The 23103-nt window shown below is 39.3% G+C and overlaps 1 protein-coding gene across 2 annotated transcripts in view; it reads left to right on the forward strand.

The window, feature by feature from the left end:
* Window positions 1-23103, forward strand: part of lmf1 (lipase maturation factor 1) — a 35009-nt gene that overhangs the window by 8660 nt on the left and 3246 nt on the right. For both annotated transcript variants that reach the window (XM_041814141.1, XM_041814142.1), the window contains exons 5-10: window positions 8750-8815; window positions 14793-14960; window positions 15545-15725; window positions 18203-18356; window positions 19121-19304; window positions 19965-20077. In XM_041814141.1, coding sequence (XP_041670075.1) covers window positions 8750-8815; window positions 14793-14960; window positions 15545-15725; window positions 18203-18356; window positions 19121-19304; window positions 19965-20077 — 866 coding nt within the window. The remainder of the gene's footprint in view (window positions 1-8749; window positions 8816-14792; window positions 14961-15544; window positions 15726-18202; window positions 18357-19120; window positions 19305-19964; window positions 20078-23103) is intronic.

A 23103-nucleotide genomic window follows, 5' to 3' on the forward strand; every position in this document is an offset into this window, starting at 1 on the left:
AATTTTTGAACAGTCATAACTCAGGTATACGTCACCACATCTGAGACAAATGTCCTGTGGTTGATGACTGTCCAGATCTGAACACATTCTTACTTGAAATTTTGATAAATTGCACAGCGCCACCCTCGGCCAATTAGAGATGCAATGTTTATTAGTGGTGTAAAGATAATCCGATATGGATCGGTTAACCAATCTTGACGTCAGCAATCCAAGTGCATTGGTCCACGGAGCCCTGGACCGGTAAAAATGCGGCACAAACTGGTCCAAAGACTGGTTTTAACGTTATAGATTGGTTAATCGAGGCTCTGCTGCTTTTCATTAGTCGTTCTGCCACGCTCTGGCTAAGCTTCTGTAATCTCGCACAACCAGCGGTGACCTTTTGCCTTTAAACAAGAGTTCCCATTCACTGTAGGTGCTCGCTAGGTAGCTGGATATGTTTCACAGGTTGTCACCTAAATGTCTCTCAGTTCTGCACCTCAGGAAAAAGTCGTGGACTTTATATGAAGGAAGGATAACTTTCAAAATGTCTGCCCATCTGTACGCTTTGGAGAAAAGCGATTAAGAACTACGGCAGCTCATAAATCTCAGCTAAAGTTTAGCTAAGATGCTAACACTAAAGGCAGCACAAACAGACCCGAACATAAACACTTTCCTGAGTTAAACCTTCTGTTATCACCGTAACAACAGCCCCTTTATTCAAGGGGTTTACAACCGTTACGTGTTGTTGGGAGTGATTGATTTGGTGACATAATCAATAGATCTGAGTGCACTGATATGATATTAAACAGAGAAGACTTCACTGAGCTGGAGATCAGCTGTTCTCCAGTGAATTAATACAAGAATGAAAACAATTGGGGCACAGGTGGCCAGTTGGTTGGGGCCCCATGTGCCCGGGTTCGAATCCGGCCTGGGGCCCTTCGCCGCATGTCTCTCCCTCGCTCTCATCCCTGTTTCCGACTCTGTCCACTGTCCTCCTCCATCGGATAGAGGCATAGAGAATGAAAACAATCAAAAACGGCCAGTTACTCAAGAAGGGAAATAACCATGTTTTTGCGACATGTGGACTGAATATTCACATTAAGAGGAATTATCAAAGGTAAAAAATGTGTAGAAAGCTGTTTTAATTTGACTGTTTTCAATATTATTTTAACCCCTTGTTCTCCAGTACTAGCAGATACACAGAGCTCTGTCAATCCAAATCTCCTCGTGACATTAAATTCATTTTAATTTGTGCTTCTTGGGAAAATTTTATATTTAGTTTGTACTGTTATTGGGATTAGTAATGCTAAGGAGGTCACAAGTAATGAATCGTCAGTGAATCAAATCATAGTCTGTGAAAAGAGATTCGAATCGAACCATCTTGAGAAGAGATTCACACCCCTAATGTTATAGGCATCTTGGTGTCATGGTTATAGTCTAAGAAATAATCTTGGTTTCATAATTATCATGATAATTTTGCATTCATTTATGAAATTGTATGTATAGAACTGTACAAACATTATTTACAAATTTGAACATTTGTTTTTGCTTCCTTTTTTAAAATGGAAGTAACAGAATCCACTGCAAATGATCACTGAAAGGAGAAGATCTGTCTCCTCTTTATCTTGAACTTAAGTGTTACAGTACAGTTGCTGTTAGAAAATAAATACAATGAAACGTGGTCTATATCACTGGACTTTAATACAGGCTGTAGATTTATTTCCCTTCTAAACAAAACCAGGTTAAAGGCCGCTGGATCTCCCTACATTAACACCTCGGTTTGTGCTGAAAATATTTGTATAATTTAAAAACAAAAGACCAGAATTTTGTATGTTTTAAATTTTAATACATCAACCTTGAGTACTTAAAGTCTGATAAAGATTTAAAAGGATACAGATTTTCTTTCCCAAAAAAACTGCCAGACAATACGGGACAGGCCCACCGCCATGATTGGAAAGCTATGCCAAAGCAGAGCGAAAGTGGAGCAAGAACATTTATTTGCTTTCAGTGTTTCTCTCTGCACTTGTTTGGATAAAAACATGTCCAGTTCAGACAAAAGCACCGCTGTGACTCAGTCCCAGCTAATGACTGCACTAGCAGGCCTTGTATCTTACAACAACTAACCCTTTCCCTATAACTATCACATAGTCATGCCAAAGCGGGGTGGTAAAAAATTACCCTTCCCCCCTCAACTATCACACACTCATGCTGAAGCAGGTCAGCAGAGGAATGAAACATTTTTCCCAACATGAAAAGCTTGTAGGGTTTTTTATTTTTTGTTATACAGAAATGTGGCCAAGTTCTGTTGAAACAGAGGCTAAAGCTAAATCTGAGGTATTAGGAGCAGTGGAGGCAGCCAATTAGAGGGCTGTCAGAACAACTAAACTCCGCCCATAGCACAACTTTGTATGTTTGGCTCTAGTTACCACAGTGGAGACAGCCATTACTGACAGCATTCAGTACAAGCAAACCTAACTCTGTATGCTACGGCTCTGAAAGTAACATCACTCACTCAGTCACTTACTTACTCAGACGCAGACAGAGGCATCAGCGGTCATCCATAAATCTTCTTGCTATACTCCCGGTCTGTTTCAGCATTGCTTTCAGATCATGGCGGTGAGCTTGTCCCATATTGTCCAGCATTAGCTGTTAGCTTGGATGTCGCTCTAGGACCGCTGTAGTTCACTCTGACCTGGAAGAAAGTAGCTGATTTTTTCACTAGTTAACAAGTTCAGTCCCTTTTGTAGGCTGGAAGGGATGTAAATTAATAGTTACACTGTAATCAGATGTCTGGGTGTTTTTGTTGTTGCTGTCATTGTTATTATTGCTGGTGCTGTTGTTGTTATTATTGCTGTTGTTGTTGTTATTATTGCTGGTGCTGTTGTTGTTGTTATTGCTGTTGTTGTTGTTATTATTATTGCTGGTGCTGTTGTTGTTGTTATTATTATTGCTGTTGTTGTTGTTGTTATTATTGCTGGTGCTGTTGTTGTTGTTATTATTATTGCTGTTGTTGTTGTTGTTATTATTGCTGTTGTTGTTGTTGTTATTATTGCTGGTGCTGTTGTTGTTGTTGTTATTATTGCTGGTGCTGTTGTTGTTATTATTGCAGGTGCTGTTGTTGTTATTATTATTGCTGGTGCTGTTGTTATTATTGCAGGTGTTGTCGTTATTATTATTGCTGGTGCTGTTGTTGTTGTTATTATTATTGCTGTTGTTGTTGTTGTTATTATTGCTGGTGCTGTTGTTGTTGTTGTTATTATTATTGCTGTTGTTGTTGTTGTTATTATTGCTGGTGCTGTTGTTGTTGTTGTTATTATTGCTGGTGCTGTTGTTGTTATTATTGCAGGTGCTGTTGTTGTTATTATTATTGCTGGTGCTGTTGTTATTATTGCAGGTGTTGTCGTTATTATTATTGCTGGTGCTGTTGTTGTTGTTATTATTATTGCTGTTGTTGTTGTTGTTATTATTGCTGGTGCTGTTGTTGTTGTTGTTATTATTGCTGGTGCTGTTGTTGTTATTATTGCAGGTGCTGTTGTTGTTATTATTATTGCTGGTGCTGTTGTTATTATTGCAGGTGTTGTCGTTATTATTATTGCTGGTGCTGTTGTTGTTGTTATTATTGCTGGTGCTGTTGTTGTTGTTATTATTATTGCTGTTGTTGTTGTTGTTATTATTGCAGGTGCTGTTGTTGTTATTATTATTGCTGGTGCTGTTGTTATTATTGCAGGTGTTGTCGTTATTATTATTGCTGGTGCTGTTGTTGTTGTTATTATTATTGCTGTTGTTGTTGTTGTTATTATTGCTGGTGCTGTTGTTGTTGTTATTATTATTGCTGTTGTTGTTGTTGTTATTATTGCTGGTGCTGTTGTTGTTATTATTGCTGTTGTTGTTGTTATTATTGCTGGTGCTGTTGTTGCTGTTGTTATTATTGCTGTTGTCGTTGTTATTATTGCTGGTGTTGTTGTTGTTGTTGTTGTTGTTGTTGTTATTGCTGGTGCTGTTGTTATTATTGCTGTTGTTGTTGTTATTATTGCTGGTGTTGTTGTTGTTGTTGTTGTTGTTGTTATTGCTGGTGCTGTTGTTGCTGCTGTTATTATTGCTGTTGTTGATGTTATTATTGCTGGTGTTGTTGTTGTTATTATTGCTGGTGCTGTTGTTGTTGTTATTATTATTGCTGTTGTTGTTGTTGTTATTATTGCTGGTGCTGTTGTTGTTATTATTGCTGTTGTTGTTGTTATTATTGCTGGTGCTGTTGTTGTTGTTGTTGTTGTTATTGCTGTGGTTGTTGTTGTTGTTGTTGTTGTTGTTGTTGTTGTTGCTGGTGTTGCTGTTGTGGGTGTTGTTATTGCTGGTATTGATGTTGTTGTGGTTGTTGTTATTGCAGGGGCCTGTTGCACAAAACTAGGATTCAGACATCCAGGATAAGTGACTGAGCTGGATTCAACGAATCCATATCAAGAGCATCCTGGCTTATTTTGGTGCACAAAGACCGAGCCAGGATGAGCAGACACGGATTCATCAAGCCAGGTGAAACCAATCCTGGATTAGTTTGCACATGCGGCTTCCTCAGCTAGACCCCGCCATCGATCACAGTTTCACCAATTTACCATGACAACGAGAACGGCGTACTTTTCCCCAGCGGAGGCAGAAATCCTCATGGAGGCTTACGAGGAGTTAAAGGACTAAAGAAAAGAAACACCACCACAGGTATAAAACAACGAGACAAAGCAGCAGTTACAGAAGCAACAAGTAAACACACTATAAGGCCCACCAGCTGGAGGTTGTTAAAAAATCAGTTGTTTTAAACTAAAAATCCAAAACAGCTATTTAAGCTCTATTTTTCTGAGTTGTTGAACACATTTTAAGTTTTAGGTAAACAGTACCCAGCCATTGTAATTATTTTTGTCCCAGAATGCCTTTGAGCATTAGACACATTTGCACCATGGGTGAGGACACTAACTCAGTGACAGTGGATATAAGTTCTGCTTGTAGGGGGCAGCAGGATATGTGGTGAATGGCAAACAAAAGGTGATGAAGGAGAACTTCATCATTCAAAGTGCACTTTTCACTAATTGTGGTTTGAAGTCACATAAGTCGGACTGTACTAGTGCATCTCAAAAAATTAGAATATCATAAAAAGTTCAATTTGTTGTCTCTTGATTCTGAAAGTGAAACCCATATATAGACTCATTACACACATAGTGAAGTATTTCAAGCCTTTATTTCTTGAAAGGTTGATGATTATGGCTTACAGATAAGAAAACCTAAAATCCAGTGTCTCAAAAAATTAGAATATTACACAAGATCAATAAAAAAAGGATGTTTTCAACAGAAATGTCAGGCTTCTGAAAAGTATGTTCATTTCTATTCCTTCAATACTTGGTTGGGCCTCCTTTTGCATGAATTACTGCATCAATGCAGCGTGGCATGGAGGCGATCAGCCTGTGGCACTACTCAGGTGTAATGGAAGCCCAGGTTGCTTTGATAGCTGCCTTCAGGTCATCTGCATTGTTGGGTCTGGTGTCTCTCATCTTCCTCTTGACAATACCGCATAGGTTCTCTATGGGGTTCAGGTCAGGTGAGTTTGCTGGCCAATCAAGCACAGTAACACCATGGTCATTGAAGCCAACCTTTGGCAGTGTGGGCAGGTGCCAAGTCCTGCTGGAAAATGAAATCAGCATCTTCATAAAGCTTGTCAGCAGAAGGAAGCATGAAGGTCTCTAAAATGTCCTGGTAGATGGCTGCGTTGACTGTGGACTTCAGAAAACACAGTGGACCAACACCAGCAGATGCCATGGCAGCCCAAATCATCACTGACTGTGGAAACTTCACACTGGACTTCACGCAACGTGGTTTCTGGGCCTCTCCACTCTTCCTCCAGACTCTGGGACCTTGATTTCCAACTAACATGCAAAATTTACTTTCATCTGAAAAGAGGACTTTGGACCACTGAGCAACAGTCCAGTTCTTTTTCTCCACAGCCCAGGTAAGACACTTCTGACATTGTCTCTGGTTCAGGAGTGGATCGACACGAGGAATGCCACATTTGTAGCCCAGGATCCGTCCGTGCGTAGTGGCTCTTGATGCGCTGACTCCAGCCTCAGTCCACTCCTTGTGAAGCTCCCTCAAATTCTTGAATGGATTTTGCTTGACAGTCCTCTGAAGGCTGCGGTTCTCCCTTATGCTGGTGCACCTTTTTCTACCACACTTTTTCCCTCCACTCAATGTTCTATAAATCTGCTTGGATACAGCACTCTGTGAATAACCAGCTTCTTTAGCAATGACCTTTGACCTTACCCTCCTTGTGGAGGGTGTCATTGACTGTCTTCTGGACATCTGTCAAGTCTGCAGTCCTCCCCATGATTGCGTAGCCTTCTGACCCAGACTGAGAGACCATTTATAGGCTCAGGAAACCTTTGTAGGTGTTTGGAATTCATTAGCTGATTAGGGTGTGACACCATGACTTTGCAATATTGAACTTTTTTACAATATTCTAATTTTCTGAGACACTGAATTTTGGGTTTGCTTATCTGTAAGCCATAATCATCAACATTTCAAGAAATAAAGGCTTGAAATATTTCACTCTATGTGTAATGAGTCTTTATGATATATAGGTTTCATATATAAGAGTGACAAAAAATATTGAACTTTTTCATGATAATCTAATTTTTGGAGATGCACTAGTATTAGGAGGCAGTAATATTCAAGTGCTAGAAAAAAGGGATGAGTGGAGTTGAGGTAGAACACATAGCTTTCTGAAAACTACCCAACATAAACCTACGAGAAATTGTTACTCAAAAAATTCTACCACCTAAAAACTTTGAGTAAATTTACTCAATTTAATTTAATACTAATAACTCAATTTATATAGACATAATTGAAACTGTAAGTTGGATTTACTCATCTTTGGCATTTTGTGTAATATCTTTGTGATATTTTTGTAATATTTTTTCATTGATTTTATTAAGAGCAGTAATTTTTTTAAGGTGTGTGTATGCATGTATTTCAGTGTGCAGACATGTAGGGTGTATTATATACAGACCTTTGAATGTGTATTTATTCTTATGTTCTATAATAATATATATATTCTGTGCTTTCTATCTTGTAGAGTCACTGTGTGACTTCAGTTTTGAAAGAAGCTGATGGTCTACTTGCTTTGATTTATCCTTATTCAATAAAGGAACTTCATGTTACTCTTTGATGTATTATTTATATATTTATATGGCATATATAGTCTGTGGGAAACTGTAAATTATCAAATGATTGCAAAAGCATCTAAAATAATCATTCATTTAAAATTATTGAAATTTAACATCACAAATGTTTAGATAATGACCGTGGGTCTAGTTGAATGTGATAACATTGTGTAGTGGGCAGTGGAATAACTATTGGTTTCCATTTGTGGTGACTGCTGACTGAGATAAGGGATAAGATTAAATAGATCCTGGAACTTAGCCTGGTCTGGAGCAGGCTAGCTCCACAGAATAAATTTCCATAGTAACTTATGTCATAACATATCCCGCTTTCCACTATCCTGCTTTTGTGCAACCACATCACGGATAAGTTGAGCCAGGATAACCAAGATATCCTGGCTTAATCCCTTATCCTAGTTTTGTGCAACAGGCCCCTGGTGTTGCTGTTGATGTTGTTATTGCTGGTGCTGCTGCTGTAGTTACTATTGCTGGTGTTGTTGTTGTTGCTGTTGTTGTTATTGCTGGTGTTGCTTTTGTTATCTACAACAAAGTTTGCACTCGGGATGCACAGCCTGCTGATCCATTAGAGCTGCCCTGTTAAAGCACCTCTCTTGAGCTTAATCCGCAGTGTTGTACTTAAGTTATTTCACATTGCATTTTGCATTTTTGCATTTTTGCATTTTGTTTGTTTATTTTTAAAAGAGATGCAAGCTGTTTTCTACTTTTCTTAAGGAAATATTTTAAGTTCATTTTTGTTAACAAGAGATGCAAGTTACTTTCCACTTTTTTGAAGAACTTGCCTGTTGATTTAAAACTTAAATGTTAGTTTTTTAAAAGTATTTGTTTACAAGAGATTTAGTTTTTTCAATTTTGACATGGCAATGTTTGTTTTGTTTGCAAAAGATGCAACATATTCTCCCCTTTAATTTATTTTCTATTGTATAAGGGAACTTAACATCATAGTTTTGTTGTAAAAATTACCTTTTTCATGAGGTGAAAGTTACATTAACACTGCAGTATTAAAATTATTTATTTTGCTTGTAAGAAATACAAGTTTTATATTTTCTACTTTTAAGGACGATTTGATTTTTTTCACAAAACATTTTCATTCTAGCTGATGTGTGTTTACAATTCCATTGTTTCAATAAATAACCCTTAATTGTTCATCTGTGCATGCTCATTTCAGTTACTTGTTTTAAAAATTATACAAATATTTACAGAATAAACCGAGTTGAGAGTGGGATAATCGTGCAATAACCGAAATCGAGGTAGAAGGTTCAGTTAATCCCGACTTTGATTTTTGCCATAATCGCCCAGCCCTAATGTCTGGTTGTCTTTGTGTCTGACTGGACAAGAGTATTTCTCACACTTTGACGTTTTGCATCACAACTTATTAGGTAACTTTATAATTTGTAGAGCTCAGACTTTTCCAGACAGCGTATGTCTGCCACTTTGTCAAAATATCTTGTACAGCCTGGTTTAGCCCCTAATAAGTTTTAATAATTGACTATTTATTGATGGTTACTTCTTTGAAATGATTTACATGTTTTTAATGTTTTCTGTCTTTTTTCTATTAGGGTCTCATTAAAATAAGAGGTGACAAATGCTGGAGAGACCTCACATGCATGGACTACCATTATGAGGTGTGTGAACAGCTTTTACAGCGTACAGTAACTAATGAGTGTTTATTTCACTGATATTGGCTTTTCCTGCACTGTGTTTGCAAGGTGACTGTGGCTTAAGTAGTGGGTTGTCTCTCAACAGGAAGGTTGCTCTATTGTTCCCAACATTGCCCCATTCAGTGGCAGCATACAGCCGGTATACAGCAGCATACAAACTCCTATTCACCAATCGGATGTGTGCATATAGATGCATATCCCTGAGATTAGTTAATACTGATGGTCATCAATACATAGCAGCCTTTAACAGTGTAGAATTAACAGGTATGTATGATGTAGCCGTGAGCGGTAAATAATGTGTGTTATGTACGCAATGCACTTACCACTTACCCCCCATCCCCCTTTCAAAAACACACTTTTAGCCATGTATTTATGATGGGGACTGATTTGCAAAGTACAAAGCAGCAGGACTGGGGGGTATCCAATTTTTAATGTCTTTAAATGCACCCAAAGTTTTCCTGCAGTAATGCAGGGGTGGAAAGTAACAAATAACATTTACTCATATTATTGTAATTGAGTAGTTTTTTGTGGAGTTGTACTTTTTTGAGTACTTTTATACCCTTTACCTACTGAGTCTAAAAATGGCAATTTGGATATATTTTGTTATTCTGGCTGTAAAATAGTCAGGAAATGCCCTAAGTCTGAGAGCTTTGGTCCCTTTTCCCAGGAGTACTTGAACTTGACTTTCAACATCTGGTTAATGATTATTGCGCATTATATGGAATTGTCAGCAGTTTAAAAGAAGAAAAACACAAACACAGATTTGTTTTTCATGGCTTTTATGAGAAGAAATGTTATTGCTCATGAAATTTTGATTTGACATTTGAAATGTGAACCTATACATGTTTAGAACAATCACCAGTCATTTTTTGAGTCTAGGACTCTGGGTGTGCAAAACACAGTGCAAAAGATAACTATATACATAGGTGACAGTTAATGCAAATAAAGGTGGAAAAAGCATTCTCAACATTCTCAAGTAACATGTTGTTATTGCACATGACAGACATGCACAAATGTCACTAATGCTATTTTTAGAAAACAAAACACCACTCTCGCTTGCTCTCCTTTTACTCTCTTCCTTCACTCTCCTTTCTCACTTGTCTTCTGCCAAAGCTGCCGTTTTCACGGTGCTGTCCAACATTACCGTAATATAAATACCACACATCATATATTGCCAGAAAGCACAGATTCTCAGCTCTCTGTCAGCATTGGAATTTTTTAGATTGAGCAAAGTTTCGAGGAGTTACAGTGTTGAGAATCCGTGTAGCGGTCTCACAATACTTCCGGTGTTTTGCTATGAATGCCCATGTCATATGGTTGCAAGTACTGTAATGAACCATATATGCGGGCATGCCCAGAATTCTCAGCTTTCCAACACTGTTGGAATTTTTCTGATCCGACAAACTTTGACAGAGTTACGGTAATAATACTCTGGACGTATAAAACACAGCGCCGGTTCAGTAGGTAAAGGGTTAAAATCATTACTTCTACTTTTACTTAAGTATATTTTGGGAAAGTATTCATTAAATTTTAAAGAAGCATCAAGTTCTGAGTATCCATCCATCTTCTTCCACTTATCTGGAGCTGGATTGCGGGAGTAGCAGGCTAAACATCCACCCAGACGTCCCTTTTCCCACCAGCCCTGCTAGGGGATCCCTAGGCGTTCCCAGACCAGACAGGTCTCCTCCACATGCCCAGAAAACCTCCACAGAGAGGCGGCCAGGAGGCATCCTGATCAGATGCCCGAACCACCTCAACTGGCCCCTTCCCTTACTCCTAGTTCCCTCCGAATGTCTTAACTCCTCACCCTATCTCTAAGGCTGAGCCCCTGCCACCCTCCGGAGGAAACTTATTTTGGCTGCTTGTATCTGTGATCCCATTCTTTCAGTCATTACCCACAGTTCATGACCATAGGTGAGGGTTGGGAGGGTTGCGTAAAATGGGAGCTTTGCCTCTCGGCACAGCTCCTCCTTGCTAGCCTTGACAGCCGAACAACGTCCAAAGCCTTCAGCATCTCAGGGCAAATCTCACCTACACCTACCGCCTTGCCACTTGGGAGCTTTTTGACTACCTTGGTGACCTTCGCCAAGGATATAGATGAGCCAGACCCTCAGACTCTGTCTCCTCCTCGGAGGGCGCTTTAATAAGGTGTTCCTCAAAGTGTTTCTTCTGCTGCCCAAAGACATCCCCAGTCCGGGTCAGCAGTTCCCCACTCCCGCTGAGAACAGACTAAGATGAGCCCTGCTTTCCCCTCCTGAGTCTGAGTCCCTAGCCACCCCGAATTCCTCCCACACGCTGGTTTTTGCTTCTGCAACTGCTGAAGCAGCAGCCCTCCAACCCACCTGTCAGCAACTTCCAGGGAACCCTGGGCAAACCATGCCCAGAAGGCCTCTTTCTTCAGCCTGACGACTTCATTCTGAGTGAAACTGATAAATAAATATGAATGAAAATGAAGGCTAAAAGCCAAAACAAGGAGGTCCAAAGCTTTCTTCCAACAACAAGAAAATGGCCAGTCATTTCACTTTTACAACACACAATGGTCAGCAGCATATGGCAAGAGACTCATTCCATACTTCATCCCAATACTGCTGCTGTATTTTATTTTAGGTTAAGTCTCACTTTATAATAAACAACCTGGTTGGAGATTCTTGTCATTATTGCGCAAAAAGGAAAGATCATATTTCGATACAAAAGCCCTTTGGGCATCGAAAGCTACTCAGTACTTTGAGTAAACTAAAAAAGATTCGGCAATAAAGGCGAAAAGGAATGCCCGTCTCTGTTCCACAATGAGCAATTCACACAAAGGTGTAACAGAGCTGTGTAGCCTGAGCTTACACTCACCCCGGTGTCCTGTAATCAGATGGCAGCTGCAGCCTGAGCTGCTGCTTTCAATGAAACTTGAAACTCTGGGTTTCTTGGTTCAAAACTTTGTATTTTCTAAATGAAATACAAGGAAAATAACATGAACATTCATTTTGATCCAATAGACTTTTTTCCTCCATGTTTCTGAGTTGGAGGTCCGACTTTAAGCAGTGCCACAGCGTACGTATTTACGTCAGACATCAGAAACTTCAGAGTACCAAGCTCACTTGAACACATCATGGAACTTTTCAAACACTGCTGTGAGCAGAGATGTGTCTGCTCTCTCCTCTCCTGTACACAGTGTGATTAGCTCTCTAACCTCACAGTCTCTCCAGTTAATCCACAGTATTCTTTGCATTATCCCGTTGCGGAATGCCATGATGTCCTTTCATACTTGTGGAAAAGTCTGTTACAGCTCTGATACTACCTGTCGATCCGGATCAGAGGTGGGGCGAGATCGACCCCCTATTGCGGAACGGTCGCTTTCACACAGAATGGCGTTGCGGAACGAAGGCGTAACAGACACAGAAAAGAGAGGCGGCGTGAAAGTAGCTTATGAGTGTGTGAGTATGAATGCTTCCTTGATGAGTCCTTTTTTTCACAGGTCTGTTGTTTGACATAATAGGTCTACATTATGTACAGGAGTTATGTCACCACTTAAGAGCATCTACACATGCTGTCATTCTGCAAGAAAAAATGACACACACTTTTAATTAGGGGTGTGATGAGACTCTCATCTCACGAGACAAGACGAGAGAAGATTTGGGCCCACGAGACGAGATTTTACACTTTTTTTTTAATTTTGGAAAAAAATAGATGGGTGGAGAATATGTCCTTTATAAAACTGAAAGTCATAATTGCAAAGCATTCAGGTCTATTCAGAAATCTTTAAACTAACTTCTAGGCTATCAGTGCTTGCACACAGTTTATCTTGTCTAACTCTGACTCAAACTGTACATTTTAATGCTCTTCAAATCAAACTTTTCATTTTATTAGTCTACCAAATTTTTATTTTACTACACTCATTGCCACAATTACAATAATTATAATAAAAGCATTTAGATGATTTTGAAAGTACTTTAAACACTGTATGCAGCAGACTGAGATATAAAGAACTGCAGAAGTAAAATTAAACTATTTCTCATCCTCTTTAAGGACATCCATATTTAAAACACTCAAAAGAAACATTCCTGTTAATAACACATTTGCTGTAATGTAGAGAAATAGATTATTTGATTGTTTTTGTGCCTTTTTGATCTGTCAAACATCAAGCAGGGTGTGTTAAAATGGGGCTAAAACTGTGGTTTTTGGAGCTAACAATGGACTCTATGGTGCTGAAAGACAGTTTGTTTTGCTAAGTTTACCGCTGAAGTATACAACCGCCTGTTGCGCTGCTTATGTTAATCTTCTGATTGATGATACACACAGCCAACAGTTGATGGATGTGTCACTGACAGACGGTGGGACGAAAAGGAGATGTGACAAAGAGGCGTGGAAACAAAGTTACAAACTCACAGATACCGGCACTAAGATCAAGTCTGCGTGCATACATGAACTTATTTAACACTATATTCTCCTTACAGAGACTGCACAGCAGCAACAATTCATAATTTTGGACCATTATGATGAAGTTATTATGCATTTGCGGATCATGTGTGGCCCCAAGAAGCGCAAGCGGAGGAGGGGTTGGGTGATAGAGCGTGATCAGTTTTTAAGTACTTGCCCAACATCAGTGTGTGACCTCACAAATGTGCTTCTGGAAGAATGGTCAAAGATTCCCATGAACACTCTCCTAAACCTTGTGGAAAGCCTTCCCTGAAGAGTTGAAGCTGTTATAGCTGCAAAGGGTGGACCGTCATCATATTAAACCCTATGGATTAAGAATGGGATGTCACTTAAGTTCACATGAGAGTCAAGGCAGGTGAGCGAATACTTTTGGCAATATAGTGTTCTGACAGCGACATGCTATGGCACACTGTCAGTGGTTCACAATACAAAGATGCCACACAGGCAGTGAAGTCCTTTTCTTGTCCACACTTGGCTGTTTCTATCTACACAGGGAGGACGGCTGTCTACTCTTACTAATAAGACCTGGAGGTACGAATCTGGGTTTTCACTTATGAAGCTTATTTTTGTCTATGCTTGAAAAGAAAATGAGGAATGTTATATCAAGGTATTAACTTTTACACTGAGGCCCGTTTCCATAGAGTTTTCTAGAAGGCTGTACTTTAAGATTACTATTAATGATTTTGTCAGTATAAATCACTTAAATTAGACCAGATTGCCATTCTAATCAATGCTTATCTACAGTGGAACAGTTATAGCGCAATGATTTTGATTTTCTTTACAAATATATGGTTACACAAAAATATTCCTACTTAAATGTTATTTATAACCAACAAGTGGTGATTCTGTCTAATTTACTGTCTGCCTTGTTCTCAGATATGCATGTATTTTTTTTTTCCAGCCTCATGTGGCATACAGGCTGAAGATAATATTGATCTACAATTAAACACAAAACCACAGGAACAGAGCCTCTTAGCATTTCGAAAGTGTACAGGAACTGCAGATCTTCACCTGTCATGACTCTCAGGGGACTTAGGAGGTGATTTTTAGCACAGCCAGTATTTTGGTTGCTTCAGTTTGTTTGCTATAATGTATCCAGTATGTTGGCTTGCCAGGTGGAGTTGCTTGGCTGTTTTGTTCAGAGGCAGGCTAAATAACCCCAATGCCACTCCACAATAAAGAGCAAAACTACATTGCCTGTGTCAGTGGCATCTATGTCTATGTTATATTAAGTAATCATCACCTTACTTTACATAGTGTGCATGTGCATTTGACCAAATCATGCATAAAGAAACAGGGCATTTGTGTATGAGCCTTAGTAAAGGTATATATGTTGGGTAGTTGTAGGAAATAATTCCCCCAAATGCATGGCACAGTAATAAGGGCCAACACACAAATTTAGTGAGTCAAAAGCAGGGAAAGCATTCATTGTAAACCGTTATCTAAGTCTGTGTTAAAAACCATACTGAACTTCTCTCTGTTTTCCTTCTATGTCCTTTCCTTTTCTTCTTAGACCCAACCAGTCCCTAACCCTATGTCATACTACATGCATCACTCTCCTTGGTGGTTTCACCGCTTCGAGACTTTGTCCAACCACCTCATTGAGCTTATTTTCCCATTCTTTACCTTTTTGGGAAGGCGGATGTGTATGGTCAATGGTGCAGTCCAGATCCTGTTTCAGGTAACTCACAACATTCACCAACTCCCAGGGTTTGATGATGAAAAAAACAGATGGCTCTTGTAAGGAATGCTCATTCATCACAGTGCATTACGTTGTTCTGTGGCATTTTAGGTAACAAAATAGTTTTGAGAAAATTCTGATTGAATTGTATGACACTTTTTTCTCAACCTAGAAGAAAAACATGTTATCCATGAGATTTTAGAAGCACTACAAATCTTAAAATTTATGGCTAAAGGAAAAGTAAAGGATAACTTCAGGAAATAACCAGTGTAATGTTTTTTTTTATTCAGCCTAAAATAGACAAGTCAAAAGATCCGACAGGCTCAGTGACTGATTCTATGGAACGTTTTACTGTATTTGTCTCTTTTAATGAATCTGCAATAACTCTTAAAATTAAATATTCAGCATAATGTGCAATGTGTCAGAGATCATTTAAAATAAGTTTAAATTTACCATGTGCCTGTTGATTGAACTCCTTAGAATCCTTATTCAGCTAAATGACTGAACTCAGATAGCCTAACAACTGATTTATGATGAAGGTGTCTACTAGTATGTCTTTCTTTTGATTGTCTCCTGTGCTATAGGTAGTTCTGATAGTGAGTGGGAACCTAAGCTTCCTTAACTGGCTTACCATCGTTCCAAGTCTGGCATGTTTTGATGACGCTTCACTTGGCTTTTTGTTTCACTCTGGAAGTCAAGCTAGGAAAGCAGTCTACGAATGTCAGAGTGATAAAACAGCTGGAAGGAACACCAAACCAACCAAAGGTATTCACTGACAATGATTAAAATATCCTCAAGCCAAAGAAAGCCCCTAACTGGCAAAGTTCAGCATGATTCTTAAAAATAAAGTGCATATCAGACTGTTGCTTCTTAGTCTGAAAGATGTTTGAAAGCTTAAGAGAGACTAAATACTGGATGTTGTTGGCCATTATTATTATCATAATTATTACTGTTATTATTATTATTAGTAGTAGTACGACAATGATTATTATGATAAAATTATGTATTATTATTCATCCAACATTTTTTATGACAAATGCTCCTCTAAGTTTTAAACTATTTCAGTCATTAGATTGATAAGATGAATACCTCAAACCTTCTAATTTCACTGGAACATACAAAGCTTGATTTGTGTTTTTTTATGCTTTTAATTTCCTGTATTGATGCATAAAGACGGTTGAATTGAATAAATATTAAAGTTACCAAAATATGTTTTTGGTCACATTAAGAGAAGGTTGGGAATGGTATCACATATGGTCTGTTGGCATTGAATGCGATATACAGTGCTTAACAAATTTATTAGACCACCACCCAAAGTAAGGTTTCTGCCACAGCTGCCCTAAATTAACAGCATTGGTAATTACCAAAATCATTTTTTTATGTTTCTGCAATGGTTAATACACCAATATGTAGAAGCTCTTTAACCCAAATGATATTTTTAATGCTAAAGTATAATTATTATTGTTATCCATGAATTTTCAAATGTACTGATTTACAAAAAAACTGAAAAAATAGTAAAGTACATTAATATTTCTTGATTAATACGTCAAATGATAGTTATTTACTTGCATTCCTGAACAGAAAAATGAGTCTTAGTGGTTGAATGTTATGCTTTATTAATTTCTGACTTCTCAGAGAAGCCCTGTGAGCCAGCTCAAATTTGGGTATAAAAAGGTGAATTCAGTTTGAAATTCCTCATCCCTGGTTAAAATGATAAAACGTGGAGAGCTGACTGAAAATGAAAGAGTCAGCATTAAGGCACTTCATAATGCTGGATGGTCTCTGAGACAAATACATTTGATAAGCTCTGTAGATATTTTGGTACAGACTTGTTAAAAGTAGGCCATCTCATATTTTTCTTATTGGTCCTATCAGTTTAAGAATAAAAAAGAAGCTTGTTGAGGATGTTTTAATTATTAGAACTGACCCAGACAGTCTAGGGGTGTATTCACACCTGTGGCTCGTTTGCTTTGTTCCGATTCAGGGGCAAAACCGATGCATTTGTTTCAGTTGTCACTTGGTTTGTTTGTGTTCACACGGCAAAAGTCTCTTGTGGTCCAAAGTTGTAAACAAATGCCAAGTGCGTTCCAATTCGTCTCTCACTGGTTAGAAATCTTACCCGGAAAGCAGGGGAGTTTCCTTATCTTCATTCATTCATTCAGGTTCTTAACCGCTTTCCACATGGAAAAACAACAGCCATGGAGCATCAGCAGCGTGTGTGGCTAGTTTTTTTTTATAGCATTCATCTGGCTAATGGACCAGTGTTCGCTAATTCAACAAAACATACATTTTTTTCGACAGTCAAGACTGCATCTGGAAAATAATAATGTGCACTTGTTAAGACGAAGACATGCCGCCTCACGGAGCTGCAGACGGAGATGGGCTGTTGTTTTTCCACCTACTCTTCTTCTTCTGCTGTTGCTGATTCTTCTACTCCTTCTTCTTCTATTGTTTTAACTGAACGGTTGGTCACCAGGCGCATTACTGCCCCCACGACTACAGTGTGTACTACAGTTATGAGTCAGTTGTGCCGGTTGCTGAGGTGATTGTGTTCTCACTGCAAAGGAACCGCTACAGGGCTCGAATGGAAGCGAGCCGAGACCACCCTATTTTGGCGATCTTGACCCGCTTGTTTTGTCCCACATCTGAGTGCGATTGCTACGTTCACATATGTCCAAAAGAACCAGACTTTAGGGGGGGCCGCTCACTGTTTCGGAACAACTGCCCCAAATGAGCCAGGTGTGAATACACCCTAGGTTTCTGTTATAGATTTTGGTGCAATTTACAAATTCCTTGTAGGATAATCAGGCAGATACTTCTAAGAAGGCGCCGTTGTGGCCACAAACAACATCCCAGTGGTAGGACTGGAAATGTTTTCCATACAGGAATGGGAGTTCAAGTCTTCTTATGAAAATTCAAATGTTGCTTTTCGTATTGTTCTCGCAAAAAATGAGTTCCCATGAAATGAGACAGGACCTTAGTTTTGTCTGTTAACAGCTTCCTCCTCAACCATCAGGGGAAGACCAAAAATCAAGGCATGATGCAATAAATCTTCTAAAAGTAACAGCAGCCATTGCTCCATGTAGTTTCATCAAACTGGCTCATATAGTGCTGAACAGAAATATTAGCAATGAGCTGATTAAGGTGTCTGTTTTCAGAAGAAGAAAGTCTCATTTTTTTCACAAATATGTTCTTTGTTTTGCTAACTTCATACCGTTTCTGTAACTGATTTCGTAATACAGGTATGATGATTCGTCAAGTTGTGAACTTTTCTTTGGGCCTTCTGATCGGATTCCTGAGCATTCCTGTAGTGATGAACCTATTGAGTTCCAGGCAGGTGATGAATACCTCTTTCGACCCATTGCGCATCGTTAACACCTATGGCGCCTTTGGAAGGTAATGCACGGCCACTGTGTTAATGATTCAAACACAGATGAGGAATCATCTTTATTCTTGTTAGATATGTGATGTTTCAACATAAGATGTTCTGTTAAAACATGGCCAAGCTTCAAATAAGAAAGAAGATGGACATGTGCTAAAGTTTTTCCTTTGAGCAAAAAGCTCAGGGGCTCAGTACAGATCTGAACAGATCTGATGCCCTGTTGCTGCTTGGTTGATGTTTTAAATGCTTTCAAAGAGAGAAGCTCTCAAAAGAATATGCAGAAAAGTTCAATTCTATCAATTAATATAGGACCAAAATTTCTATAGACTGATTGATTGGTTGAGTGACTGAAAAAAGTTTTAACATAAAATGGATATTAGAAATAAAAAAAAATTGTGCCCACTGAAGTCTCACACTGTTCAATACTGAACCATCATCAACATGTCTGCAGTCTTGTCTTGGATCAGTTCCACACCCTTTCAACATATATTCAGCAATTATGACATTTTACATCTCGTTTTGGGTTTTTTCTCAGATTTTTTTATGGCTTTTTGCCTCTATTGAACAGGATGGCTACAGAGAGCCTCAAAACACGGGCAGGTACAGACAGGCACTAAATAGCACTAGGATCAAGATTCGATCCTGTGACCAGTCCCTTGTGGACTGTAGCCTCTGTGTATGCATGCCTGCTCTACAGAGTGAGCTAATCCAGCACCAGCTATCTTGTTTAACAAATTATTAGACTAACCAAACCTTTATTATTCTTAACTCTGACCAGCATTACCAAAGAGCGTACCGAGGTCATTTTCCAGGGCACTCAAAGCCTCGATCCCAAGGATCCAGACGCAATGTGGGAGGAGTACCAGTTTCTGTGTAAGCCAGGGGACATCTACCGACGACCGTGCCTTATATCACCGTACCACTACCGACTGGACTGGCTCATGTGGTTTGCTGCTTTCCAGGTGAAATGACCACAGCATTAGAGTCAATTGTATCTAAAGATGCTTTATTTCATGACAATAGATTTCTTCTCAGGAAAAATTTCCTGAAGAGCATGTCTTAAGCCATTGTCTTTTCAAAATTGTTTACAGAAACATGGGGTTTCTAAGGGTAAGGCAGAAATACCCCTTTGGTTCACAGCTATCTACTTTGACTGAAAGAAATACATGATATTGTGTGTTTATTCAACACTGTGTTTTCCTTAATGTTCCTCAATGTACACTGATAGAATATTTAATGAAAAATTGGATAAATATATAATTTATCATTGAAGTCTGAGTTGCTAATAACACCCCACTGTATGGAATAAAACATTAAATCTATTCATGGCCCTTTGAAAACCAAAATCCACATAGATTCTGTTTTTAATAATGCCACAAAGGAGAACCAACTCATGTCAAGAAGCAATTTCTATATAGATCTGCTTCTTTTTTTTTTTTTTTTTTTTTTAGAATTTGCCTATTTTGTGAACTACTAAAAGTCTTCACTCTCTGTGCCTACCAGCCAGAGCCAATGACCTTTTGATTTCCCACTTGTCTCTATATGTATCTAAATGCTGCATTGCAATTCTTCTTTCCTTTTGGATAGTTTTCCACAAATCCTGTCTCTTTGTTCTAACACAGACCTATGAGCAGAACGAGTGGATAATCCACATAGCTGGACGTCTGCTATCCAATGACACCACAGTGCTTTCTCTACTTGAACACAACCCCTTCCAAGGCAGAGAAACTCCACGGTAAACAGAGAAAATGGCATTGATCGAACAACTTTGTTTAGCATTTAAAAATCCTAATCAGCTTTAGCATTGTCAAATCGTCCACCCCATAAGTCAAAAACACTTTTATTTTGACTGTTTTGTTGTCAGCCTTCGATTATAATTGCTGCACTGTATTTTCTTGTGATGAAGACATAACAAAATCTATCATTTTTGTGTATCACATTGACTGTTCATTATAAATGTTCATAAGTCAAATGTTACATTAATACAGTAATAATACACTGCCTGGCCAAAAAAAAAGTCGCCACCTGGATTTAAGTAAGCAAATAGGTACGAGCCTCCTATTGGATAATTACTGCATGGGCGATTATCTTTCAGCTGGCAACAAGTTATTTAACCCCAGCTGATGCAATGAGTAACTTCTCATTTCTTCTTCTAAACAATGGATTTTTTCTTCCCTAATGGCACGGGCATATTCCAAGATGACAATGCCAGGATTCATCAGGCTCAAACTGTGAAAGAGTGGTTCAGGGAGCATGAGACATCATTTTCACACATGGATTGGCCACCACAGAGTCCAGACCGTAACCCCATTGAGAATCTTTGGGATGTGCTGGAGAAGGCTTTGCGCAGTGGTCAACCTCTCCCATCATCAATATTAAAATTAATGGAACACTGGATGGAAATAAATCTTGTTACATTGCAGAATCGAAACAATGCCACAGCGAATGCATGCTGTAATCAAAGCTAAAGGCGGTCCAACGAAATGTTAGAGTGTGTGTTCTTTTTTGGTGGCAACTTTTTTTTTGGCCAGGCAGTGTATATTACAGTGCATAGGACTAAGGGAATGAGCAGATCATAAAGTTTTTCGCAAATGCTACTACATGTAGACAATACAGTGTCTCACATTTCTTAGGGAAATGTAAACCACTTTAGTTGAACAAAAGATACTACAATGATAAATGATCATGGTTGAATAATGCTTACATGCACTTAAGTATGGATCAGCTATTGCTGGGTGGATTTATTGGTTGTCATTCATTTGGAAGATTTGTGGTTTGATCCCAGCTACTGTAGCCCCTGTGACAGAGTCAATGGGTACTTTTGACTTTAAGATTGCCAGTAGTGTATGATGCATATAATTGGGATTAATCAAAAACATTGTGCACTTTACATAGCATTCTCTGCCCTCAGTTTATGACTAGCTTGGAATGGTTGGAGATGAAATTTTATGTAAAAAGCACCTTGAGCCAACAAAAGACCAGACAATCACTGTGGATCAGGTAAGTCCACTTTGAGCCCAGTCTGAAATATTATCGGACCAATCAATGTCATTTAAGGGGAACAAGTGGTAGCTAAAGGCATAGTTCAGTTGTGGTACAAGCCAATGAAGAATGGCTGCCAGCAGTGTTCACTCCTGTCCTCTGGAGGTTGTTGCTGATGTCACTAACAGTAGAAGGTGATACCTTCACTCCTGTCCTCTGGAGGTTGTTACTGATGTCACTAACAGTAGAAGGTGATACCTTCACTCCTGTCCTCTGGAGGTTGTTACTGATGTCACTAACAGTAGAAGGTGATACCTTCACTCCTGTCCTCTGGAGGTTGTTGCTGATGTCACTAACAGTAGATGGTGATTCCTTCACTCCTGTCCTCTTGAGGTTGTTGCTGATGTCACTAACAGTAGATGGTGATACCTTCACTCCTGTCCTCTGGAGGTTGTTGCTGATGTCACTAACAGTAGATGGTGATACCTTCACTCCTGTCCTCTTGAGGTTGTTACTGATGTCACTAACAGTAGATAGTGATTCCTTCACTCCTGTCCTCTGGAAGTTGTTGCTGATGTCTCTAACAGTAGAAGGTGATACCTTCACTCCTGTCCTCTGGAGGTTGTTGCTGATGTCTCTAACAGTAGAAGGTGATTCCTTCACTCCTGTCCTCTGGAGGTTGTTGCTGATGTCTCTAACAGTAGATGGTGATACCTTCACTCCTGTCCTCTGGAGGTTGTTGCTGATGTCTCTAACAGTAGATGGTGATACCTTCACTCCTGTCCTCTGGAAGTTGTTGCTGATGTCTCTAACAGTAGAAGGTGATACCTTCACTCCTGTCCTCTGGAGGTTGTTGCTGATGTCTCTAACAGTAGAAGGTGATACCTTCACTCCTGTCCTCTGGAGGTTGTTGCTGATGTCTCTAACAGTAGAAGGTGATACCTTCACTCCTGTCCTCTGGAGGTTGTTGCTGATGTCTCTAACAGTAGAAGGTGATACCTTCACTCCTGTCCTCTGGAGGTTGTTGATGATGTCTCTAACAGTAGATGGTGATACCTTCACTCCTGTCCTCTGGAAGTTGTTGCTGATGTCTCTAACAGTAGATGGTGATACCTTCACTCCTGTCCTCTGGAGGTTGTTGCTGATGTCACTAACAGTAGAAGGTGATACCTTCACTCCTGTCCTCTGGAGGTTGTTGCTGATGTCTCTAACAGTAGATGGTGATACCTTCACTCCTGTCCTCTGGAGGTTGTTGCTGATGTCTCTAACAGTAGATGGTGATACCTTCACTCCTGTCCTCTGGAGGTTGTTGCTGATGTCTCTAACAGTAGATGGTGATACCTTCACTCCTGTCCTCTGGAAGTTGTTGCTGATGTCTCTAACAGTTGTTTTAGGGACTTTTTGCTTACAGCCCTTACAACATTTCTTCTGTCACCTGGTGCTGATTTCCTTGGTCTACCTGTTAGACATCTGTTACTGAGTACACCAGTGGTTTCTTTCTTCTTCAGGACATTCCACGTGATTCTACGGGCAAAGTGGTGCATCAGATCCAGATGTAAATACCTGGAAATAAAAGCTGAGATGTTGATTTCTTGGCGTCACCGGTCCAGTACTTCTGGAGGGGAGTGGATGTGTCAGAGAAGACATAATAATTCATGGCAAGGTCACACCATTCAGTTTTCAGGTGTAAGTGGAAGTACAGGAGTGCAGTAATTGAAAGCAGAGACTACTAGCATACATAATTTTTATTGTTCCTTATACACAATAGACTCCTATCAC

Source organism: Cheilinus undulatus, linkage group 19 (assembly GCF_018320785.1).
Source record: "Cheilinus undulatus linkage group 19, ASM1832078v1, whole genome shotgun sequence".
In the NCBI taxonomy this organism is placed as follows: domain Eukaryota; kingdom Metazoa; phylum Chordata; class Actinopteri; order Labriformes; family Labridae; genus Cheilinus; species Cheilinus undulatus.